This window comes from Melospiza melodia, chromosome 4 (genome assembly GCF_035770615.1).
Source record: "Melospiza melodia melodia isolate bMelMel2 chromosome 4, bMelMel2.pri, whole genome shotgun sequence".
Taxonomy (NCBI): Eukaryota; Metazoa; Chordata; class Aves; order Passeriformes; family Passerellidae; genus Melospiza; species Melospiza melodia.
The window spans coordinates 517,933-542,801 of record NC_086197.1 but is presented as its reverse complement, the minus strand read 5'-3'; the positions used below and the strand labels follow the sequence as shown (position 1 = coordinate 542,801).

The 24,869-nt window shown below is 69.0% G+C and overlaps 3 protein-coding genes across 3 annotated transcripts; 1 reads left to right on the top strand and 2 right to left on the bottom strand.

Moving 5' to 3' along the window:
• Window positions 1-6,692: 6,692 nt before the first annotated feature.
• Window positions 6,693-10,447, bottom strand: GCC1 (GRIP and coiled-coil domain containing 1). The gene is made up of 3 exons (XM_063153582.1): window positions 10,414-10,447; window positions 8,834-9,807; window positions 6,693-8,271 (listed from the first exon to the last, which is right to left on the bottom strand). The coding sequence occupies exons 2-3, from the start codon at window positions 9,794-9,796 to the stop codon at window positions 6,997-6,999; spliced, it is 2,238 nt and encodes a 745-aa protein (XP_063009652.1). The 5' UTR covers window positions 9,797-9,807; window positions 10,414-10,447; the 3' UTR covers window positions 6,693-6,996.
• A 120-nt stretch (window positions 10,448-10,567) lies between these two features.
• Window positions 10,568-15,949, top strand: LOC134417894 (acrosin-like). The gene is made up of 9 exons (XM_063155765.1): window positions 10,568-10,663; window positions 11,563-11,669; window positions 12,601-12,846; window positions 12,956-13,162; window positions 13,332-13,591; window positions 14,382-14,527; window positions 14,960-15,354; window positions 15,540-15,670; window positions 15,714-15,949. The coding sequence occupies exons 1-9, from the start codon at window positions 10,568-10,570 to the stop codon at window positions 15,947-15,949; spliced, it is 1,824 nt and encodes a 607-aa protein (XP_063011835.1).
• Window positions 15,950-16,725: 776 nt separating this feature from the next.
• On the bottom strand, window positions 16,726-23,508 carry PAX4 (paired box 4). The gene is made up of 10 exons (XM_063155764.1): window positions 23,349-23,508; window positions 21,226-21,356; window positions 20,938-21,153; window positions 19,732-19,807; window positions 19,498-19,611; window positions 18,955-19,037; window positions 18,013-18,082; window positions 17,198-17,256; window positions 16,942-17,065; window positions 16,726-16,844 (listed from the first exon to the last, which is right to left on the bottom strand). The coding sequence occupies exons 1-10, from the start codon at window positions 23,506-23,508 to the stop codon at window positions 16,726-16,728; spliced, it is 1,152 nt and encodes a 383-aa protein (XP_063011834.1).
• Between the last annotated feature and the right edge of the window lie 1,361 nt (window positions 23,509-24,869).

The window sequence follows — 24,869 nt, the reverse complement described above, 5'->3', positions numbered from 1 at the left end:
GGTACACTTCCACTGTGACCCTGCAGGGCTGGGGGGGCTGGGGGCACCCTCAGTGAGACCCTGCAGGGCTGGGGATGATGGGGACAGGCTCAGTGTGACCCTGCAGGGCTGGGGACAGGCTCAGTGTGACCCTGCGGGGCGGGGGATGATGGGGACACCCTCAGTGTGACCCTGCAGGGCTGGAGGGGCTGGGGGCACCCTCAGTGAGACCCTGCAGGGCTGGGGGGGCTGGGGGCACCCTCAGTGAGACCCTGCAGGGCTGGGGATGATGGGGACAGCCTCAGTGTGACCCTGCAGGGCTGGGGATGATGGGGACAGGCTCAGTGTGACCCTGCAGGGCTGGGGACTGGGGACACCCTCAGTGTGACCCTGCAGGGCTGGGGGGGCTGGGGACAGGCTCAGTGTGACCCTGCGGGGCGGGGGATGATGGGGACACCCTCAGTGTGACCCTGCGGGGCTGGGGATGATGGGGACACCCTCAGTGTGACCCTGCAGGGCTGGGGACTGGGGACAGGCTCAGTGAGACCCTGCAGGGCTGGGGATGATGGGGACACCCTCAGTGAGACCCTGCAGGGCTGGGGATGATGGGGACACCCTCAGTGTGACCCTGCAGGGCTGGGGACAGGCTCAGTGAGACCCTGCAGGGCTGGGGACTGGGGACACCCTCAGTGAGACCCTGCAGGGCTGGGGATGATGGGGACACCCTCAGTGAGACCCTGCAGGGCTGGGGATGATGGGGACACCCTCAGTGAGACCCTGCAGGCCTGGGGGCTGGGGACAGGCTCAGTGTGACCCTGCAGGGCTGGGGACAGCCTCAGTGAGACCCTGCAGGGCTGGGGGAGCTGGGGACAGGCTCAGTGTGACCCTGCAGGGCTGGGGACACCCTCAGTGTGACCCTGCAGGGCTGGGGGAACTGGGGACACCCTCAGTGTGACCCTGCAGGGCTGGGGACAGGCTCAGTGTGACCCTGCAGGGCTGGGGATGATGGGGACAGGCTCAGTGTGACCCTGCGGGGCTGGGGACAGCCTCAGTGAGACCCTGCAGGGCTGGGGGAACTGGGGACACCCTCAGTGTGACCCTGCAGGGCTGGGGATGATGGGGACAGGCTCAGTGTGACCCTGCGGGGCTGGGGACAGGCTCAGTGTGACCCTGCGGGGCTGGGGACAGCCTCAGTGAGACCCTGCAGGGCTGGGGATGATGGGGACAGGCTCAGTGTGACCCTGCGGGGCTGGGGATGATGGGGACAGGCTCAGTGTGACCCTGCAGGGCTGGGAGCTGGGGACACCCTCAGTGTGACCCTGCGGGGCCCAGGGCTGTGGGGCACCCCCCGGCCTTGCCTGGCGTCCAGCAGAGCAGGAAAACCAGCTGGAAGTACAGCAAGGCTCTGCTGACGCCGCGGCCGCTCCTGCCGCCAGTGCCGCCGTCCCGGTGCAGGCCCAGCAGCGGCAGCGCCGCGCTGCCCCGGCAGCGGAGCCGCACCCGCCGGTACAGGAGCTGCGGACGGGCAGACGGGCGGGGCTCAGCGCGGCCGGGGCACCCCCGGGCCTCCCCCGGGGCCGGGACCTCACCGAGCAGCAGCCGAGCACCAGCCCCAGGTACAGCAGGAAGATGATCTTCTCCTCCAGCCCCGCGTTCGCGTCCCCGCCGGACTGGGAGGCAGCGGGAATGAGCGGGGCCGGGCCCCGGAGCCCCCCGGAGCCCCCGGCCCCGCAGGGTGGGTGGGTGGGGGCAGCGAGGGGAGGCAGCGCCCACCTGGGAGCAGATGTCCCGGCTCGGGTGGATCAGGAGGAGGCAGCTGCAGGGACAGAGCGGGGCTGGAGGTCCCAAAGCCTCGCCCGGTGTGCGGGGCTGCCCCGGGCAGGGCAGGGCGGGGCGGAGGGGCCGTACCTGGAGCAGTAAAGGCCGAAGGTGTCGTTGGAGCCGGCCCAGGGCACCACGGGCGCGATGGCGGCGGCGGAGGAGCCGCGGGCGAGCAGCTGCACCAGGAGGGTCAGAGCAGGCACCAGCCTGGGCACGGGACAGGGGACGAGGGCCGGTGTGAGGCGGGAGCCCCGGGCCAGCCCGGCACGGCCCGGGCGCTCCGCCGGGACTGGAACGGGCACCTACCAGGCCAGCACGTAGGGAATGCCCTGCCAGGCCCGCTCCAGACAGCGGCTCCGCTCCTGCGGGAGAAGCGCCGTGAGCCGGGGCTGAGGGGCGGCCGCGGCCGAGGGTCCGCCCTGCCAGGACCGGGGGAACCCCAAATTCCCGGGCTAAGGGGCTGCCCTGGACCGCCCCGCCCTGCCAGGACCGGGGGAACCCCGAACTCCAAAAAGGGGCTGCCCTGGACCGCCCCGCTGCTCCCTTGCCCTGGCAGCGCCGTGTGTGCCCGGGCCAGGCTCGGACCTGCAGCGCTGCCGGGGGCCGGGCTCGCCCCCCGAGCACGGTGCGGTGCGACTCGTACGCGTAAACAACGACCATGAGGAACGAGACGGCGTAGGAGGTCTGGGAGAGAGAGGAGAGGGAAAGGGACCGCGGATCCTGTTGTGTCCAGCGCCGCCAGGGCACCTTCCACCCCGGACACCCCCATTGCCGCTGCCCGTTCCCTGCCCGTGCTCCACCCCGGCCCGGCAGACCTGTCCCGGTGCCCATCCCGAGAAGGGGACCCCAGGACAGTGTCCCCAGGACACTCCAGCCTCAGCCGTCCCCAGTAGTGTCCCCAGGACACTCCAGCCTCAGCCGTCCCCAGCAGTGTCCCCTTACCGTGGTCAGCATCCGCCCGTAGGGACAGACGGCGTAGGCGGGCACGGAGAGCGGGGCCGGCAGCAGCGGGATGGTTCCCGTGCCCAGCAGCGCGGTGGCACCCAGGAAATCTGCCAGGGCCAGGAGGAACAGGGGCCGCAGCTGGGGACAGGGCACCGCGTTAGCTCTGTCGGCAGCAGCCCCTTCTCGGGCTGGGCTCGGCGGCTCCCGGGGACCGGGGCGGATGCCGGGTGTTGGGGCATCCTGCACCTCCTGTCCCCTGCCCGGGGCTTTAAACCCGCTGTTGGCTCGGCTTTGACTCGGGCTTAGCTGGGGCCAGACCCAGCCCTGTGTCCCTGGGAGCCGGTGGCACTCACCTGGATGTGGCAGCATTGCTACAAGCTGGTGGCACTCACCTGGATGTGGCAGCACTGTCACAAGCCGGTGGCACTCACCTGGATGTGGCAGCAGCGCCCCTGCCAGGAGGTGACAGCGAGGACGGATGCGCTGCCCAGGAGGCTGCAGGGGACGGGGTGGGGGATGAATGTCCCGGCCCGCCAGGTGCCAGCCCCGGGCGAGGGACCGGGACAGGGACAGGACAGGACAGGACGCACCTGAGCAGCGCGGCCGGGACGGTGACGCCCGCCAGCGCCAGGACCTGCGGGAGGCACGGAGGCAGCGCGGGCTGGGCCGGCCGGGAGCGGGGCCACCCCGAGCCCCCACGGGGCTGCGATGTGGGACCCTGGGCACGGCCGGACTCTGTCCCTCGGCCATCCCTGCCCGAAGCCGCGCCCAGGAACCGCAGCGAAGGCGTTTCGGGGGCACAGAGGGGCACGGCCGGTTCCTCAGCAGCCCCTCTGCGGCGGCTGCACCTGGCGGGGTTTCCCTGCTCCTTCCTCCCGAGTTTTCCCGCTGGGATCTCCGCCCAAGTTTCCCTCACCCGGGGCTGGGGAGCGCCGAGAAGCCGCGTCCCGCCCGCGGCCGCGCTCGGAGCGGCTCCCGACGGCGCCTGACGAACCGGAGCGGCCGCCGGAGCCGGCCGGACCCCGGGCCCGGGAGAGCGGGGCAGGAGCCGGGGAAGAGCCAGGTCCGGCCCCAGCGAAAGCCCGGCCCGGCCGTGTCCCTGCCCGGCCGTGTCACCCTCCCTCTCCGGCGGTCCCCAAAGCGCTGGTGGCCCAAGCCCCGCGCGGGGGGACCTCCCTCGGGCAGGGTTTGTTGGAACGGGAACGCAGCGCCCCGCAGCCTTACCTGGATATCCGAGAGAGCCGCGGGCTGTTCCTGCGCTCTGGCCATGGCCGGAACCCGGAGCCTTGCCGGCCGCAGCCCGGACGGATGGAGCGGGAGCTGGAAGCGGCTCCCGCTGCGGCCCGGGCTCGCTCCACGCCCCGCTGCGGGACACGGCCGCGGCGCAGCCGGAGGAACCTGCCCGGCCGGGCGGCAGCAGCTTCCCAGGAGCTTCCCAAGGAGCAGCGGCGCCGTGCCAGCCCCGGAGCGGGGAGGGATCAGCCCCAGGCACGGGAGAGCCCAAATGAGCGCTCGGATGCCCCCGGGCACACCGGGAATGAGGGAGCAGCGCCGGGAGAGCAGCCGGGAGCTCCTTGAGGGGCTGCAGAGAGCCCAGAGAGGCCCCGGAGCTGCTGCAGGGCTGGAGCCCCTCAGCTCCCAGGGAGCCAGGCTGGGAGAGCTGGGAATGCCCAGCCTGAACAGGAGAAGGCTCCAGGGAGAGCTGAGAGCCCCTGGCAGGGCCTGCAGGGGGACTGGGGACAAGGCCTGCAGGGACAGCACACAGGGAATGGCTCCCACTGCCAGAGGGCAGCCATGGGTGGCATCTTGGCAATGAGGAATTCCTGCCTGGGCTGGCATTGCCACAGCAGCTGGGGCTGCCCCTGATCCCTGCAATGCCCAAGGCCAGGCTGGACACGGGCTGGAGCAGCCTGGGGCAGGGGGAGGTGTCCCTGCCATGGATGGGGGGCACTGGAGGGGATTTGGGGTCCCTTCCCACCCAAACCATCCCACGATTCTCAGTGCCAGGCTCCTCTGCATCCCCTCAGCTGCCACAGCCCGACTGCAGGTGCAGGAATTAACCATTCCCGTTCTCACACTCCCAGGAACCTCTGGAAATCAGGGGATTTAACTATTTTGTGATAATTTTAACCCAAGAATGCTCCAACATCCACCAAAAATCCCCAAGCAATGCCCATCTAGTCCCCAGGAGCCACCAGAGTCCCCTCCAAGAGGAATTTTACCTTTATTTCAGGGATATTGGCTGCAGGGACAGAGGGAAGAGGGAGGGAGAGGGGCTGGAGGGGAGCAGAGGCAGGAATGGCACTGGGAGCTGCAGGAGGGTGACAGTGACACGGAGCTGGGCACTCCTGGAGATGTCCCCTGCAGCAGCTTCCTCATCTTCCTCATCCTCCTCTGCCAGGGACAGACAGAGGGCATCGGATGGATCTGGGTCCTCACAGATGGATCCTGCCTTGTCCCTGCTCTCCCTGCTGGATCCCACACTGATCCCCTGCTCTCCCTGCTGGATCCCACACTGATTCCCAGCTGGATCCCACACTGATTCCCAGCTGGATTCCACACTGATCCCCTGCTCTCCCTGCTCTCCCTGCTGGATCCCACACTGATTCCCTGCTGGATCCCACACTGATTCCCTGCTGGATCCCACACTGATTCCTACTCTCCCTGCTGGATCCCACACTGATTCCCAGCTGGATCCCACACTGATTCCCAGCTGGATTCCACACTGATCCCCTGCTCTCCCTGCTCTCCCTGCTGGATCCCACACTGATTCCCTGCTGGATCCCACACTGATTCCCTGCTGGATCCCACACTGATTCCTACTCTCCCTGCTGGATCCCACACTGATTCCCAGCTGGATCCCACACTGATCCCCTGCTCCAACCTGTGCTCCCAGCTGGGTCCCACCCCATTTCTCTGCCCTGCTGGGTCCCCACCACCCCTGGGGCCCATTCCAGGTCACTCCATCCTGCAGGAGCAGAGGGAGAACAGGGATCCATGCCCCCAGCCCGAGCAGTGAAGCCACAGCAGGAGGAGGCTCCACCTCCCTCTGGAGTCCTGGGAACGGCTCCAGGGAAAGAGCTGGAGCCATCCCTGCCATTCCAGAGGCACCCCTTGATTCAGCACTTCCAAACTGGGAGCAGGCACTGGGCTCTCTCCTGGCTGAGCCAGCACTTTGATCCTTGAGGAGCGTTTCAAACATTCCTGGGACAAACTCTCCCATCAGGGCAGCACCTGGATCCTGCTGTTCCCAGTGGGAACATCCCCCAGCTCTGCCCTCTCCCAGCAGGGACAGGCTCTGCCCAGGGCACGTTTTCCCTGAGGATTTTTTGGAGGAGAAATTGGCACCAAGGGCTGCACTGGCCACAGTGGAATCCAGGGAGTTTGGCTGCTGACAGGGCCAGGACAGCCAAGGAGCAAAGGAGGAAGTTCCACGTCCCTGTCCTTGTTCCGGGCAGTGCCAGGAGTGGCTGATCCTTCCCAAGGCTCTCTGGGCAGTGCAGCACCAGGAGCTGCTCCCAAACCTGCTCTTGACTGGGCTCCAGGACCCCTGGGGGTGCTAATCCAGACCTGTCCCTGTCTCTGGGCCTAGCTTTAGAGCCAGGATTTAATTCCAAAGAACACCCTCAGGACAGGAATCATCCACAGGGAGATCCTTTCTCCTTCCTAGAATCCCTGATAGCCCAGAGAGGATCCCTGGGAAGGAAGGAGAGCCTGAGCCCCTGGATGAGCCTGGAGCTGCATCCACTGGTTAAATTAGGCTCTGGAAAAGAGCCTTAGGGGAAATGCCCAAGATTTCCTGCACTGAGCCCCATCTTCCTGAACTTTCCATGGCCTGCTGCTATTTTAGCTCCACCTAAAGTGCTTCCCACATTCCCTTTCATCTCCTGAGTCACCAGCCTGGCTGGAGCTTGAAGATCCAAGTGAATTATACTCGATGCCACGTCTGACAAGTAGGGATTGCTTTTAAACCACCTTTAAAAAACCTCAGCATCTTCAATTCCATGGTTTCCAAATCAAGTCTCAACTCAAAGCAAATTCCCACCACAGAGGCTTTGGGGCTGGAAAAGTTGGCACAACCTCACTGCAAGTTAGTGCTAAGAACCCCAACTGGAGCCCAAATCCTGGCAAGTTAGTGCTAAGAACCCCAGCTGGAGCCCAAATCCCAGAGAGGTGCGAGCGTGGCTGGGACGAGGTTTTGGTCAGTCCTCGGGAAGGAGCTCTTACAGCAAAGGGAATAAAACCCAGCCCTCATCTCTTCCCGTGGGGCCACCAGGAGCCGTGGGCCGAGCTCTTGGCGATGCTCAGCTTCTCCTCGGGGCTGAAGTGCAGGATGGCCAGGATGGCCGTGAGCGTCTGCTGGCGGCCCCGCGCGTCCGGCAGCGTCAGGAACCGGTACACCACGTTCTTCAGGTACTCCAGGTTGGCTCCTTCCCTGCTCTTATCGCGGCAGTTCTTCTGGATCTCGTCCCGCAGCGCTGCCACCTCCTCGCGGTGCCGGTCCTCCTCGGCCAGGGCCCTGCCCTGCAGCTGGTGCAGCTGCACCTCCAGCCGGTGCCGGTGCTTGCGCAGCGCCGCGATCTCCACCTCCTTGCGCGCCAGCTGCTCCGCGTACAGGAAGAAGGTGGGCTCGGAGCCGGAGCACAGCTGCAGCTCCTGGGGCAGGATCTCCGAGGAGTCCTGGCTGGGAGCGTCCCCGGGGCCGGGCCCGCCCTCCCGGGAGCCCTTGGGGCCGTGGGGCAGCGCGAGGGCGCGGAGCTGCTCCAGCTCCCGGTCCTTCTCGGCCAGCACGGCCAGCGCCCGGTCCCGCTGCTTGTGCATCTCCTCCTCCAGGCGCAGCGCCCGCTCCCGGAACTGCAGCTGGCACCGCTCCAGCTCCTGCCGGTGCAGCTGCTGCAGCTGGGACAGCTCCTGCTTCCGGGCCTCCAGCTCCTGCCGGTGCCGCTTCTCCGCGTCGTCCGCGGCCAGCTGCAGCAGCACGTGCTTGTCCTGGAGCTCCGCCAGCTGCTCCCGCGCCTCCTCCAGCTCCCTGGCCAGCCCCACGTCCTTGCTGGCCTTGCTCTTGAGCACCTGCTGCGCCCGCACCTTGTAGCGCTCAAACTCCTCCTTGAGCTGCCTGAGCTCCTGCTGGCAGTGCCCGCCCGGGGCCTTGTCCCCGTCCCCACCGCTCGGGGACGGCTCCGGCTCCTGCGGCTCCTCCGCCTCCGCGCCCTTCCCGGCCGCCGCCTGCAGGAGCTTCCGCAGCTTCTCCATCTTCTCCTTGAGCACGCTCACGTCCAGGGTGGCCTCCTCCACAGCCACCTCGCCCAGGGAGCGGCTGGAGGCGGCGATGGCCAAGGTCTTGTTCTCCAGGTCCAGCTGCACGATGCGGTCCTTGAGCCTCTGGATGGTGGCCTGGTCCCTCTGCTTGGCCTTCTCGTAGGTGCCCAGCAGCTCGGACACCTGGGACACCTGGGCCTCCAGCTCGGCCACGCGCTGCTCCTCCCGCTGCGAGCGCTGCCGCAGCTGCTCCTCGGCCTGGGCTGTCTGTGCGGGGACACAGCAGGGTTAGGGCAGCATGGGGACACATGGGGACACACTTGGGGTCACACAGGGACACACCTCGGGTCACACAGCGACCCTGCTCTGTCCAAACCAACAAGGGGCCCTTCCCACCCCAGGAACCCTGCCTGAGACACCTCCCTGTTGTGGCTTTTTAGGGTTTTGTGTGTTTGGAATCCTGGAATGTGTTGGGTGGGAAGGGACCCCAAAACCCCTCCAGTGCCACCATGACAGGGACACCTCCCACTGTCCCCGGCTGCTCCAGCCCCAACGCCCAGCCTGGCCTTGGGATCCAGGGGCAGCCACAGCTGCTCTGGGCACCCTGTGCCATTTATTTTGAACCTCCTGGAATCTGAGGGACTGGGAAGGGGAATTTGTCTGACTCCAGCCCCACTGTCTGGATACATCCCACAGAGAGCTGTTCCCCAGGACTGTCATCCCATCAACCCAAGCCAGGATTCTACGGACTCTCAGAAACTGGGAGAGGGAATTTGGCTCCTCTAGCCCCAGTCCCTGGACACCCGCCTCATTGCCAGCCAGCAATCACCTTCTTCATCTCCTGCACCAGCTGCAGCTGGAAGTGGTTCTTGAGGCCGGCCATCTCCTCCTGCAGCTCCTGGATCCGCGGGTCGGCCCTGCCGCTCTCCTCTCGCACGCCCTGCAGCTCCCTGCGCAGCTCCTCCAGCTCCTGGCTCAGCTGCCGCGCCTGCTGCTCGTGGCCCTGGGCTCGCTCCGCGGTGCCGGCGGTGCCGGCCAGCGCCTCCCGGGCCTGCTGCAGCTCCTGCTCGGCGGCGCGGCGCCCGTCGCGCTCGGCGCGCAGCAGCTCCTGCAGCTCGCGCAGCATCAGCCCGTGGTCGCCCTGCTCGCGCTCCCGCTCGCGCTGCTGCTCCAGGAGGCGGCCGCGGGTCTGGGCCAGCTGCTCCTGCAGCTCCTGCAGCCGCTCGGCCTCGGCCCGCGCCCGCGCCGCCACCTCCTCCAGCTCCTGCTTCATCTGCCGCCGCTCCGCCTGGTACGAGGCCTCCATGCGCGACTTCTCCTGCGTCACGGTGGCCAGCGCGCCCGTCAGCGTGGCCAGCTGCGCCTTCAGCTGCTGCAGCCGCCGCTCGGGCTCGCCGGCGCTCGGCTCCCCGCCCTCGGCGCCGCTCGGCTCCTCGGCCCTCGGGGAGGGGCCGCCCGCGGGTCTGTCCTCCTCGTCCCCCCCGGGCGGGCTGGCCGCGGTGTCCGCGCTGGCGGCCGTGCCCGCGCTGTCCTCGCTGTGCTCCGAGCTCCGGTCATCCGGGGAGTCCGTGGCTGCAGGCGGGGGCACGGGCAGCTCCCCGTCGTGGGACACGGAGAGCGCCTTCAGGCTGGCTTCCAGCGCCTCCTTCTCCTTCAGCAGGCTCTTGTAGGCGTGGACGACGTCCTTGAGGCGCGCCTGGAAGCGCAGGAGCTGCTGCTTCTGCGTCTCGATGGTCTCCAGCAGCTCCTTCCTGCTGGGGCCGCCCCCGAAGTTCATCCCGAACTTCTCCATGGCGGGGGAACCTGGGGGCGAGCAGGGCAAGGAGAAAGGGCACCTTTGGGATGGGCAATAGCATCGCCCTGGGCGCACCAGGACACCAAACGGGCAGCAAAGATCACAAACACCACCCTGACCATGCCCTGCCCAGGAGGGCCATCCTGAACCCCTCAGGAACCCCATCCTGACCTGCCCAAGGCTCCCAGCCTGACCCCCCGAGACCCCCACCCTGACCTCGCCAGGACAGGCCCCTGACCCCCAGGACACCACTCTGATCTGCCCTCCAGGACCCCCACCCTGACCCCGCCAGGACAGGCCCCTGACCCCCAGGACACCGCCCTGAACTCCCCTCCCGGACCCCCTTCCTGACCCTCCCGGGACCCCCATGTTGAGCGCTCAGACACCACTCCAACCGCCCAGACACCCCCCAGACCCCCCTGGGCCCTCCACTGTCACCTCCTCAGGAGCACCCTGACCCCTCAGAACCCCTCCTCAGGAGCACCCTGACCCCCGGGCCACCGTGATCCCTCCGGACACCACCCGGGCCCAGCACCGTCAGCCCCTCTGGACCATCACGACTCCGACCCTGACCGCTCCGGCCGCCCCGTAATCCCCGGCCCCGCCATCCTCACCCCCGGTTCCCCCTCGCCTCCGGCCGGTTCCGCCGCGCCGCCACTTCCGCCGGAAGCTGCTGGAGGAGCGGGGCAAAGGCAGCGGTTACAGGCGGGGCGGAGCCGCCCCCACATAAAGCGATCTGTGGGCGTGGCTACATTGAGGGGCGGGGCAATGTGCGCGTGCACACCGGTGTGGGCGTGGTTTCTGCCCACATGGGGCGTGGCCTCAGCGCCCGACGCGGAGCGCGACGTGGGCGTGGCCCGTTGCGTTGGGGGCGTGGTCTTATGGCGAGGGGCGTGGCCTGAGCGGCAAGAATGGTCGTGTCTCCACGGGGCGTGATCATTTATGTGGGCGTGGTCTGATGATGGGGCGTGGCCTTTGGCCCGGCTCCGCACGGCGGTGGCAGCAGGGTGATGCCTTGTCCCTCTGTGCGTCCCCTGGAGTGCCCCGTGTCACCTCGTGTCCCCTCGTGTCCCTCCGTGTTCCCCCATGTCCCCTTCGTGTCCCCCCCTGTCCACCCGTATCCCCCCGTGTCCCCCCGTGTCCCTCCGTGTCCCTCCGTGTCCCTCCGTGTCCCCCCGTGTCCCCTCGTGTCCCCTCGTGTCCCTCCGTGTCCCCCCGTGTCCCCTCGTGTCCCTCCGTGTCCCTCCGTGTCCCCTCGTGTCCCTCCGTGTCCCCCCCGTCCACCCGTGTCTCCCTCTGTGCACCCGTGTCCCCCTCTGTCCACCCGTGTCCCCCCGTGTCCCCCCGTGTCCCCTCGTGTCCCTCCGTGTTCCCCCGTGTCCCCCCCGTCAAGCCCCTGCCCCCCCGTGTCCCCCTCTGTGCACCCGTGTCCCCCCCCTTCCCCCCGTGTCCCCTCGTGTCCCGTTGTGTGTTCTTCCCGTGTCCCGTCCCGCGCCTCATGTGCCCTCGTGTCCCCCCATGTCCTCCCCGTGTTCCCCCACGTCCCCCGTGTTCCCCCCGTGTCCCCTCCGCGTCCCCTCTGTATCCTCCCGTGTCCCCTCCGTGTCGCCCCGAGGGGGTCTCAGTGCCAGCCTGCAGTGGGGTCGTGGCGGGCGGGGCAGGGAGGTGACACCGAGCAGTGTCCCCGCCGCGGACGGCGGAGCGGGACGAGCAGTGTCGCGCCCCGTCCCGTGCTGTCCCCACGTTGGTCGCTGTCCCCCCAGCCCCTGCAGCCCCAGCCCAGGGGGTGTCCCCGCTGGGACGGGCCTGAGGAGCATCCCGGTGCTCCGAACCCTCCGGATAGCGATGGGGACGAGCTGGAGCGCCCTCGGTGTGTCCCAGTGCCACCTCAGCCGGGCCCTGTCCCCGCTGTCCCCTGCGGGAGGGACCCGGGGCTGCTCGGTGTGGCCGGAACGGCCCGGAGCGGCCGGGATGAATGAGACTCGAACCGCGCTGGCTCAGTGTCGGTGAGTCTGGCCCTGCCCTGTCCTTGGCCACGGGCTGTGGCCAGCAAAGCTCCGGTCCCCACAGAGACCCCAGGACAAAACATTGTCACCCGTGTGTACATTCTGAGCCGACAAAGAATTGGCTCTAAACGACATTAAAATCTCTTTCATTAATTAGCAGTCTGTCTTCTACTGGGTATTGAATGCTTCCTTGGGCAGGGACACCTCCACTGTCCCAGGCTGCTCCAGCCCCAGTGTCCAGCCTGGCCTTGGGCATTGCAGGGATCAGGGGCAGCCCCAGCTGCTGTGGCAATGCCAGCCCAGGCAGGAATTCCTCATGGCCAAGATGCCACCCATGGCTGCCCTCTGGCAGTGGGAGCCATTCCCTGGGTGCTGTCCCTGCAGGCCTTGTCCCCAGTCCCCCTGCAGGCCCTGCCAGGGGCTCTCAGCTCTCCCTGGATCCCTCTCCTCTCCAGGCTGGGCATTCCCATCTCTCCTGGCCTGGCTCCCTGGGAGCTGAGGGGCTCCAGCCCTGCAGCAGCTCCGGGGCCTATCTGGGCTCTCTGCAGCAGCTCCAGGTCCTTCTGATGTTGTCCCCAGGGTTGGGGCAGCTCTGCAGGTGGGGTCTCACCTGAGGGAGCACAGGGGCAGCATCCCCCTCCCTGCTCCCCAGGGCTGGGGGGTTCTGGGCTGGGTCAGGTCCAGCTCTCACCCCCAGCACCCCCAAATCCTTCTCCCAGGATTGCTCCAGCTGCTTATGCCCAGCTCGGTGCCAGCAGTGTCTGACCACTCTCACGCTTGGGGTGCTGCCCCCAGACCATTCCACATCTCTGTGACCCTGAGCTGCCCCTCCCCGCCATGCCCTGCCCATGGAACCGGCCCCTCTGTGACATCACCCCGGCCTGGTGGCACTGTGGGCACTGCCAGGGCCCTGGGTGTCACCAGAGGTGACAGCTCTGCTCTGGCTCTGCCACCTGCAGTGTTGGCACTGATGGCTTTGCTGTGGCTGCTCGTCCTGCTGGCCCTGGCTGGGCCCGTGAGGGGCACCGGGGACACTTGCAAGTCAGTGGCCACTCGGGGGGTCCCTGGCACAGCCTGGGCACAGAGGAGCCCCTGGGGTTCCCTGTCCCTGCTGTCCCCAAGCGGGGCACTGATGGCTTTGTGCTTCCAGGGGCACCTGCGGGCTCCGGCCCTTGAATTCCGACCACAGCTCTGCTGGCACGTCCCGTGAGGGTGGCACCAGTGTCCCCTCAGGGGCCTGGCCTGGCATCGTCAGCATCCAGGCCACCTGGGAGAACGGCACGTGGCACATGTGCACGGGTGTCCTCCTCAGCTCCCAGTGGGTGCTCACGGTGGCACACTGCTTCGCCAGAGCCGGGTAAGAGACAGCAGGGACAGAGATGTCCCCAGAGCACGGGCAGGCACCCAGCTCACAGCACCACGGGCCGCTGCCCTGCCCACCTGGGCAAGCAGAAGGCCGGGAAATGCTGGGCTGCTGCAGCCCGTGGCTCTGCTCCCTGTCACCCCTCTGTCCATCTGCTCCCCAGGGGCATCTCCACGTGGGACGTGGTGATCGGGGCCACAGATTTGAGACAACGAGGCCCTGGGGCTGTGGTGAGACACATCCAGAGGCTCCTGGTGCACCAGCGATATGTGACTGCCACGGCCAGGAACGACATCGCCCTGGTGGAGCTGGACCAGCCCGTGGAGTGCAGCAACTACATCCAGCTGGGCTGTGTGCCCAACCCCTCACTCAGGGTCTCAGAGCTGAAATCCTGCTACATCGCCGGCTGGAAATTTGCCAGAGGTGAGTTCCCAACAGATGTGTGCTCCCAGGATGAGCTGGGTGCCTGGGGACATGGGCTGGGCACAGACAGGGACACGGGCTGGGCATAGACACGGGCTGGACACAGACAGGAACATGGGCTGGATACCCGGGGACATGGGCTGGGCACAGACAGGGACATGGGCTGGGCATCCAGGGACACGGGCTGGGCACAGACATGGGCTGGGCACAGACAGGGACACGAGCTGGGCACCCGGGGACACGGGTTGGGCACAGACAGGGACACGGACTGGGCACACACAGGGACACGGGCTGGGCACAGACACGGGCTGGGCACAGACAGGGCACACACAGGGTCTGGCCGCACGGCGCCAGCGGGGCCGAGCTCGGAGCAGCCTGGGCTGGGGGAAGGAGCCTCCACCAAGACAAGCATGGAATGGGATGAGCTGTAAGGTCCCTGCTCACCCAAACAATTCCTGCTGGCCCTGGGAAACCTCGGGGGTTTGGCCCCTTCCCCAGGCCAACAGCAGGGACACAGCTGGACAACATCACCTGTGGGGAAGGGGCAGGGACACAGCTGGACAATGTCACCCCTGGGGAAGGGGCAGGGACACAGCTGGACAATGTCACCCATGGGGAAGGGGCAGGGACACAGCTGGACAATGTCACCCGTGGGGAAGGGGCAGGGACACAGCTGGACAACGTCACCCATGGGGAAGGGGCAGAGCCAGGCCTGGGAAGGGGGCTCACCCCAGGCAGGGGAAGGGATGGGTACCGAGCTGCTGGGGCTCATTCCCCTCTGTGCCCACAGCTCAGGGAACAGCCATGGTGCTGCAGGAGGCCAAGGTTCACCTCATGGACACACAGCTCTGCAACAGCAGCCGGTGGTACGCGGGGGCTGTTCATGCTGACAACCTGTGTGCTGGGTACCCACAGGGCGGCATCGACACCTGCAAGGTAGGAGCCCCCACAGGCAGCCCAGCCTGTCCCCTGTCCACCCTCCCCTCCCCACCCGTGGGTCCCTGTCCTATGTCCCCCTGTCCCCAAGGCCTGCTCCTGCCCACAAAGCACATCCAGTGGCCCCGGCAGACCCAAAGTGCAGATGTGACCATGGAACATCTGTCCTCTGCACATCTGGGGCCCATGTGCAGAGATGGGAGAGCCCCTGACCTGTGCTGGGAATGTGCTGGGAATGCGGACCTGGCAGGGACTGGGATGGAGGAGCCAGCCCCGGGATTGGGATAGAGGAGCCAGCCCCGGGATTGGGATAGAGGAGCCAGCCCAGGGACTGGGAGAGAGGAGCCAGCCCCGGGACTGGGGCAGAGGAGCCAGCCCCGGGATTGGTGGCAGCAGCCCCCCACAGTCCCTGAACCATCTCTCCCGGCGCAGGGGGACAGCGGGGGTCCCCTCGTCTGCAAGGACAATGCAGCTGACTACTACTGGCTGGTGGGATTGAACAGCTGGGGAAGAGGCTGTGACAGAGCCAGGCACCCCGGGATCTACACCTCCACTCAGCACTTCTACAACTGGATCCTGATCCAGACGAGCCTGAGCCCTGCAGACATAAGTGGGACAGCACCAGAGCCGAAGTGCGCCCCGACTCCTAAGGCAGAGTTCACCATGGCTTCTGAGGAGGCCCCGACACCAGGGCCAGAACAAGAGGCACAAACAGAGCCAACACCGGTGCCAGAGCCCACGCCAGAGCTGGTGGTGCCAGGGCCAGGGCCGGTAACAGACATGCCACCAGCGCCAGAGCTGGTGACACAGCTGATGCCAGAGCCCGAGTTAGTGCCAGTGCCAGTGCCAACCCCAGAGCCAGAGCTGATGCCAGAGCCAGAGCCAGTGCCAGTGCCAGTGCCAACCCCAGAGCCAGAGCTGATGCCAGAGCCGGAGCCAGTGCCACAGCCAACCCCAGAGCCAGAGCTGGTAACAAACCTGGTACCAGTGCCAGTGCCAGATTTAACGCCAGAGCCAACGACAGTGCCGACGACGGTGCCGACGACGGTGCCGACAACGGTGCCGACAACGGTGCCGACAACCGTGCCGACGACAGCGCCGACAACAGCGCCGACGACAGCGCCGACAACAGCGCCGACAACAGTGCCGGTGCCAGAGCCATCGCTAGTGCCAAAGGCAACACCAGAGCCAGAGGAGGAGACAGAGTTGGTGCCCGAGCCGGAGCAGGAGCTGCTGCCGGCGCCGACGACACCGGAGCCAACCATCCTCCCGGAGCCCGAGGAGCTGGCCCCAAGCCCCGAACCAGAACCGACACAGGCGGCGGACAGGCTCCTGCTGATCTCGGTGCCGTACCAGAGCCTGCTGCAGTTCTGCAACCTGCTGAGGGATTTCCTGCTGTTCCTGAGGAGCCAGCTGGGCTGAGCGCAGCCGGAGCGGACGCGGTTCTGCTGCCGAGCGCGGCCCCGCCCGCTCCCTTGGGGCTCGGCCGCGCCGCGGGGCCCGAGGGGTCGCAGCCCCGGGGCCGCTCTGTCCCCCCGCCCGTCCCCTGCCGCCCCCCGTGCCGCGGCCCCGTTCGTGTTCAAACAACGCTGTTCGTGCTCCCCAGCACCGCGGCGTCTGCGCCTTTCCGCTGCGGGCAGCGCCGGGAGCCGGGAACCGGGAACCGGGAACCGGGAACCGGGAACCGGGAACCGGGAGGGAGAACGAGCGGGGCTGGCCCGGTTCGGGAGGAGACGCGGAGCGCTCGGGGCGGGTGGGAAAAGCGCTTTAATCCCGGGAACGGCAGCAGCCCGGAGCCCCAGGGACGCGGAGCTACTGGAGGTGCCCCCCGAGCTGCTGCGGCCACCCAGGGCTGTCCCCTCTGTCCCAGCTCCTGCCGGGACCCCCGGTGCCAGCCCCGCGGTGCCCTCGGGCCCAGCTGGGATCCCCGGGCCCGGGACATCCCCTCTGCTCCAGCGGGATCCAAAGAGCTGTCCTGGCTCTGGGGGAGTGCCGGGGCTTGGTGACGCTCCCGGAACGGGTCAGGGATCCTGAATTCCGCGATCCCCCCGTGTCCGGAGGCGGTTTGGGTCCTGCCGCGGGCTGGCCCGGCCGTGCTGTCCCGGCTGCCCCCGGAGCCCGCCCTGCCCGGATATCCTCAATCCGCGGCTCGGGGGGTGCCGGGACAGCTCGGGGGGCAGCGGGGGCTCAGCGGGGGCTCAGCGGGGCTCCAGGCCCCAGGCTGGCAGCGGGGGCAGCCCGACGGGCAGCAGGGCGAAGCGGGCGCTCTCCAGGGGCTGCCAGGGCGCTGGAGCGGGGGTCCCGCCGGGAGCCAGACCTGCGGGATGGACACGGGGCTCAGGCACGGCCGGGCCACGGCAGGGGACACCCAGGGCACCCCCAGCAGCGGCACCCCCGGCGCCGGCCCCTCGTACCGCAGCAAGCGTCGTCCCAGGCGCAGGGCCCGGAGGCGCAGAGGTGCAGCGGGGCCGGGGGGCGCGGCTGGGGGGCGAGGCCGTGCAGGGGCTGCGCCGAGCCCGCGGGGGGGTCCGGGAGGGGCTGCGTGGGGACGGGACAGCGCCGTGTCACAGGGCTGCTCCGGCACCGGCTCACCCCGAGGGCACCGGGAGCTCCAGAGGGTGCTCGGGCCGGTTGGGGCGTCCCCAGCACCCGGGAGCGGCCATGTCCTACCCGTGCGGCGGCGGCGGCGGCGGGACCGACAGCGGGCGGGATCCACTCGCACCAGGAGCCTGCGTGGGCACGGGCGGGCACAATGGCCGGGCTCGGACAGTGTCCTGGGTCAGACAATGTCCGGGCTGGGACAGTGCCCTGGCTCGGACAGTGCCCTGGCCCGGACAGTGCTCTGGCCCGGACAGTGCCCTGGGTCGGACAGTGCCCTGGGTCGGACAGTGCCCTGGGTCGGACAGTGTCCTGCGTCAAACAATGTCCGGGCTGGGACAGTGCTCTGGCTCGGACAGTGCTCTGGCTCGGACAGTGCCCTGGGTCACACAATGCCCTGGCTCGGACAGTGCCCTGGCTCGGACAGTGCCCTGGCTCGGACAATGCCCTGGCTCGGACAGTGCCCTGGCTCGGACAATGCCCTGGCTCAGACAATGCCCTGGCCCGGACAGTGCCCTGGCTCGGACAATGCCCTGGCTCGGACAGTGCCCTGGCTCGGACAGTGCTCTGGCTCGGACAGTGCCCTGGCCCGGACAGTGCCCTGGCTCGGACAGTGCTCTGGCTCGGACAGTGCCCTGGCCCGGACAGTGTCCTGGCTCGGACAGTGCCCTGGCCCGGACAGTGTCCTGGGTCAGACAATGCCCTGCCTCGGACAATGCCCTGGCCCGGCTCCCGGGGGCGCACGGGGAGCGGCCGCGTCCCTTCCCCAGCTCCCAGCGGGGCTCTGGGAAGCAGCCCCGGGGTCCCAGGGCCAAATGCCAGCCGCGCTCCCAGCCAGGGGCGGCCCTGTGTCCCACGTCCCGTCCCCTCGGTCCCCGCGCTGTCACCTGCGCCGCCCGTCTCCAGCTGCCGCTTGCTCTCCCGTCGCCACTTGGCTCGGCGGTTCGAGAACCAGACCTGGGCAGGGGCGGGAGCTGAGGCTGCGGCCCCTGCCCGTCCCAGGCCCCTGGCACAGCTCTGAGCCCCGGGACACGGGCTCGTCACTGCCCGGGAGCGAGCGGGGACACGGGAGGGACACGGGCACAGAACGGAGCTCGATCCCTGACATGGGCAAAGGAATGCCCGTGTCCTGGTCCCAGGCATGCGCTGGGGCACGGGCAGAGGAATGGGTTTGATTCTGGGCATCAGAAGGGAAGGGGCTGCCGGGCACCCAGAGATGTGGATCTGGAGCTGCTGGGAGGAACGTGTGAGGAGTGTGTGCCAGGGAGTGTGCCATGAAATGTGCCAGGGAGTGCCAGGGAGCGTGCGCCATGGAGTGTGCCAGGGAGTGTGCCAGGTATGCCATGGAGTGTACCAGGGAGTGTGCCATGGAGTGTACCAGGGACTGTGCCATGCAGTGTGCCAGCTGTGCCAGGGAGTGTGCGCCATGGAGTGTACCAGGGAATGTGTCAAGGATTGTGCCAGGTGTGCCAGGGAGTGTGCCAGGTGTGCTATGGAATGTGCCATGGAATGTGCCATGGAGTGTGCCAGGGAGTGTGCCAGAGAGTGTGCCAGGTGTGCCAGGGAGTGTGCCAGGGAGTGTGCCATGGAGTGTGCCAGAGAGAGACCCCTGAGCCAGGACAAACGCAGCCCCGGGCAGTCACTGCCGCCCTCCGGAGCCCGTCCCAGCCCCGTGGCCAGCAGCGGTGACACGGTTCGGAGGTGTCCCCGAGGGCGGGAGGGCTCCCTGTCCCCCGGAGCTGGCAGCCCCGATCCCGGCGGTCCCCCCGGGCTGCTCGGGGCACCGGGACGTGCCCGGGTCCCGCTCGGGTCAGGCGGGTCGCCCTTACCCTGATGGTGCTGTCGGGCAGCCGGGTGGCCGCGGCCAGGCGCTCGCGGGTGGCGCTGTCCGGGTACTGTCCCCTCCGGAACGCTGCAAGGGGACCGGGCTGAGCGGGGCCGGGCCGGGACAGCCACCCCGGCACCCGGGCGGGACATGGCAGGGGGTGACTGCAGCCGGGCCGCGGGGCCAGCGGAGTGGGGTGCGCTGGGTGCTTTGGGGTGGTCTGGTGGGGTATGGGATGGTTTGGGGTGCTCTGGGGTGGTTTGGGGTGGTCTGGTGGGGTATGGTATGGTTTGGGGTGCTCTGGGGTGGTTTGGGGTGGTCTGGTGGGGTATGGTATGGTTTGGGGTGCTCTGGGGTGGTTTGGGGTGGTCTGGTGGGGTATGGTATGGTTTGGGGTGCTCTGGGGTGGTTTGGGGTGGTCTGGTGGGGTATGGGATGGTTTGGGGTGCTCTGGGGTAGTCTGGGGCGGTTTGGGGCCCCGCAGCGATGGCACGACCCCATCCCGAAAGCGGCACTGCCCCCCCGAACAGCCCCGCTCGGAGCGCACCTTCCTCCAGAGCCTCCGCCTGCTGCCTGGAGAACACGGTGCGGTTCCTGCCCCCGCTCCGGTGCCCGGGGCCCTGCGGGGGCTGCGGGCCGGGGGGCGCGGCCGGAGGGGACCCTGCGGGGACAGAGGGACAGCGGCTGGGCCGGACCCGGTGCTGGGGCGGACCCGGTGCTGGGGCTCCCCGGAGGGGCCAGGAAGGGGCAGGAGGGCTCCGGGCTCTGGGGCAAGGCTCACCCCGCGGGTCCTGGGGCTCGGCCGCCAGCCGGAGGTCGCTGGGCAGGGTCCTGAGCACGCGGTTGATGGAGGAGACCTGGGCAGGGGACAGGGGATGTGCCGGGAGGGGACGGGAATGGAGCTGGAGCTGTCTCTGGGGTGCTCTCCGGAGCCAGGGGTTCTCCGGCCCGGGGCCCAGCCCGTCTGCTCCCGGTTTGCGGCCCAGGACCCCGGAACCCCGGGGACAGACAGAATCTAACGGGGTGCCATTGGCACGGCGGGGCACCGGCAGGGTGGGTCGGTCCTTGGGGAGCGCAGCTCGCCCTGCCCGGCAGGGACACCTGTCACGGAGCCACCGCGGTGTCCCGCGGCCCGAGGAGGAGCCGGGCTCGGGGGGGGCGCTCGGGGCTCTGATTCCGCTGGGAAGGAGCGATCGGCCTTCCCCTGCCCACTCGCTCCAGCTCTGCTTCTCACCAAGCACCGAGCCCTTCCCTGTGCATCCTTTCCATTCCCGAGTCCTTCCATGGGCCCGAACCCTTCCCATCACACTGAGCCCTTCCTGGGTATTCCACTCCACTGCCCCCAGCCCTTCCCTGTGCACCATTCCCACCGTCCCCAGCCCTTCCCTGTCCCATTCCCACAGCCCCAGCCCTTCCCTATCCATCATTCCCACTGCCCCCAGCCCTTCCCTGTCCCACTCCCACTGCCCCCAGCCCTTCCCTGTCCCACTCCCACTGCCCCCAGCCCTTCCCTGTCCCATTCCCACAGCCCCAGCCCTTCCCTGTGCACCATTCCCACTGCCCCCAGCCCTTCCCTGTCCCACTCCCACTGCCCCCAGCCCTTCCCTGTCCCATTCCCACTGCCCGCAGCCCTTCCCTGGGCACCATTCCCACAGCCCCAGCCCTTCCCTGTCCCATTCCCACTGCCCCCAGCCCTTCCCTGTCCCATTCCCACTGCCCCCAGCCCTTCCCTGTCCCATTCCCACTGCCCCCAGCCCTTCCCTGTCCCATTCCCACAGCCCCAGCCCTTCCCTGGGCACCATTCCCACAGCCCCAGCCCTTCCCTGTCCCATTCCCACAGCCCCAGCCCTTCCCTGTCCCATTCCCACTGTCCCGAGCCCTCCCCCGCTCCCATTCCCACCTCCCGCCCCCCGCCGTGGGTCGGACCCCCTCTCCTGCCCGTTTCCCGGTGAATTCCCGCAGCCCCGGGGCCCCGGGCAGGACTCACGCTGGGGATGCCGCTGCCGGCGCAGATTCCCTCGGCGTGCAGCTGCCGGCGGATCTGCCAGGCGAAGAGCCCGGGCTGCTCCAGCTTCAGCCGCGCGATCCTGGCCACCACGGCGGGGGTGGCCGTGCGGGGCTTGCTGCCCCCCGCCGCCTTGGGCCCCACGGCCCCCGTGCGGTAGTAGCGGCCCAGGATTTTGCTGACGCAGCCGTTGGACACCTGCGGGCAGAGCTTGAGCGCGGGGGGGATTTGGGAGGGGCGGGAGACCCCCCCAGCCCCGGCCGGGCGCACCTTGAGGCTGCGGGAGATGTCGGAGCTGCGGGCGCCGCTCGCCGCCAGCGCGATGATTCTCTGCCTCTTGCACGTGGGGAGGGGGCGCCCGTTCAGGAAAAGCCCCCCGAGCTGGTTCACCCCGCTGGGCCCTGGGGAGGGGAACAGGGCTGGGGGCAGCGGGGCCGCCCGTCTCGCCCTCCCGGCCCCCCAGGATGGCACCGGGGAGGGGGACAGAGAGGGGTGATGAGGGGGTCCGGAGGGGCTGGGCAGGGGGAGCTGAGGGGGAGCTGAGGGGGCTGCAGGGGCTGGGCAAGGGGAGCCGGGGCTGGAGGGACGCGGGGCTCGGTGCTGGGTGTGGGTGCAGGCAGGGAATGGGGACGCCGGCCCCGGGAAGCAGGAAAACACCCCCTGGAAGAGCACGGGGAGAATTTGGGAAGGGCAGGGGGTGACAGGCTGCGGGGCTGGATGTGCCCGGGGCCGGCAGGGCCCTGCGGAGCCGCGGGTGAACGGGCGGCCGGGCGGAGCTGGGAATGGCGGCACGGCGCATCCCCGGGTCCCGCCGGGCACGCCGCGCTCCTCACCTCGGTGTTGCATCGTGGAGAGGCTTCAGGGGCTGTGGGGACCTGGGAGTTCCCCGTGGAACACGGGGGTGCTGCGGGGCCGGATGAATCAGCGCCGCTGTCCAGGGCTCAGCCACGACCCTGCTGCGAGGAGGACGGACAGGGGCAGGAATCCTGGAGGAGAGGATGGGAACACTTGGGGGCAACTCGGGAAGTCCTTGTGCTGCAGGCACAGCGGCTAAAGAGCCGGAAAAGAGGTCACAGGGCTCTGGAGAGGCTCGGCAGATGCTGCCGGTGCTGCCGAGGCGGAGCGGGGCCGCCGTGGCTGAGCCGTGTCCCAGCGCCTGCAGAGCTCCCCGGACACCCCACGGGGCACAGCGGGGTCCCCACGCCCAGCCCAGCCCAGCCGAGTGCCGGGATCCACGGGGAATGGAGATGGAGGATCCCCACGCCCACCACCCTCCCAGCCCAGGCAGGAATTCCTCATTGCCAAGATGCCACCCATGGCTGCCCTCTGGCAGTGGGAGCCATTCCCTGGGTGCTGTCCCTGCAGGCCTTGTCCCCAGTCCCTCTGCAGCTCTCCTGGAGCCCCTGCAGGCCCTGCCAGGGGCTCTCAGCTCTCCCAGAGCCTTTCTGCCTCCATGCTGGACACCCCCAGCCCTCCCAGCCTGGCTCCGTAGCATTTCCCGGCAGGATTCCCACAGGGACCTCGGTGCCTCTCCTGCCTGGGCAGCAGCGCAGCCACAGAGGTGCCACCGGGCCTGGCGGCTGCTGGTCCCCCACGGCCTCGCCAGAGCCCCCAGTCCACCCGCGGTTTCACCTGGAACACCCCAAAACCCTCCCGGCACCCCCACAGTCCCCAAATCCCACCGCACAGCCCGAGCGAGTTTGGCAACACCGACCCTCGGAAATTCGGGAAAAGCCAAATTAATCCAACAATAGGCACAAGCCCTCAGGTTTCCCGCAGGTTTCCCGCAAAGCCGAGGCGCATCCTGCCTGCCCCTGCTCGGAGAGGGCTGGATCGGCCCCGGGCCGTGCGCGGAGGCTGCTCCGGGAGGGAAGGAGGGAAGGTGGGAGGGAGGAACGGGACACGAGCCCCCAGCGCTCCTGCCTTGGCCGTGCTGTGCCCGCAGGTGGCACAGGGATTTCTGTGCCCCAGGAAAGCCCGTGGGGAGGCTGGGAGCGCTGGAAAGCCGAGCTGCGGGTGTCCCTTGGATGGTGCCGAGGGGCCCCGGGGCCGGGATGAGCTCGGTCCCTGTGCGGAGCCAGCGGGGGGGAGCAGCGAGCCCGGGCCAGAGCCGGGGGACCCCCGAGCTCTCCAGGTTCAAGCACGATCCCCACCGATTCCTGCAGCGGTCCCTGCAGCTCCACACGCCGGGAAGGGCGCTCGGGACAGCGGCGATGCCGCAGCGGCGCAAGGAGGTACCTGCGGAGCCTCGGGGCAGCCGGAGCGGAGCGTGCGGGGCCGGGGCCGGGGCCGGGGCCGGGGCCGGGGCCGGGGCCGGGCGGGCGCTCAGCGGGGCCGTGATGTCACCGCGGGAGGAAGAGCGGCACGGGGAGGAAGGGGCGGCCCGACGTGACCGCGCCCAGCGCACGCCCGGCCCGGGGGGTCCGTCGGGACCTGGGGGCGCTCGGGGCCCCCCGGGCTGGGCTCGGAGCCGGTGCCGGCGGAGCGCCGGCGTTTCAGCACCTGCGGCCGGCGGACAGCACGGCCCCGCCGCTTCCCCGCGTCCTGGAGCATCGCCGGGGATCCCCCGGCGGAGCCCCCCGAGGGGTTTCGCTCCCGCGTTCTCCCGCAAAGCAAACAGGGACATATGGGATTCAATCATAAATCCACCTTCGCTTTTATTACATCGATTTGATTTATTTTGGGTGCTGAACAAATAGAAGGCTGCCCCCGGGGTGGCGGCTGGGCCCCGGCGGGGACTCCCCGGTGTGCTCCAGGCGAGCGCCGGCACAGATGGCCCCTTCTTGGAAGATTAAAAAAAAAAACAACGTTGTAAACCTTTCAAGTAAAATATTTGAAGAGCAAATATTAGCCAGCGAGGAGCCCATCACCGTGGCCCTCCGCGCCCGGCCCCGCGAGTCATCCAGCGTTATTTGCACCCCGGCCCCGGCCCCCGGGCTCCGCGCTGCTGCCCGCCTTTGGAAAATACCATATGCTCCGAATTACACATTAACCACGGCCCCGCGGGGCCCGGGCCCGGCCCCGGACCCCGGGGAGCCGCCGGCCGCCCCCCCGCCGCCCCCGGGGCGCCCCGGCTGTCCCGCACCCCGGGGGCCGGGCGAGGGCTCCCGGCGGCGCGGGGAGCGCCCGCACCCAGGGCCGGGTCCCCCCGCTCGGCGCCGGCCGCCCGGGACCCCCCGCTCCGCGCCGGCCGTGGGGGAGCCCCGGCGGAGCCCCCGGGCCGGGCCGGCCCCGTGCGCAACGCGGCCGCGGGGGAGCGGGGCGCGGGGCTCGGCGGAGGGGCGGCGGCGCCGGGCCCGGGCCTGTCCCCGAGCCCCCGGGCCCGGGCGGGGGGCGGCGCGGGGGGCTCGGGGCCGGCCCCGGAGCGGCGGGGCTGCCCCCGGGCCGTGCGCGCTGGGAACGGGCGCGCCGGGCTGCGGTGCGCACAGCCCCGGCCGGCCCCGCGCCGCTCCCGGGCCGGCCCCGCGCTGCCCCGGCGGCGGGAGGAGCCCCCGGAGCCGCCCGGGGAGCCGGGGCAGCCCCGCGGGCCCGGGGGAGGCGGCGGCGGCGGTGGGCACCGGGCCGTGCGTCCCTGGCGCGTCCCGGGCGCGGCGGCGGCCGCGGGCAGCGGAAAGCGGGCCGGGAAAAGGCGGGGAGGGAGCGGGGAGGGAGCGGGGAGAGCGGGGAGACCCGGAGGGACGGAGTCGGGAGGAGACGGAGGGAGAGAGGAGGGCACGGGAGAGGTGCAGGGACAGATGGAGAGGTGGTGAAAGGGAGAGGAGGAGAGGAGGAGATGGGGGATAGGTGTTGGGACATGGAGAGCTGACCGTGTGGAGAGGGGGAGACATGGAGACATAAGGACACTGAGAGGGAAAAGGCAGAAGTGGAGAAATGCTAAAATGGAGAGATGGGGAGGTGGAGGCAGAATTATGGAG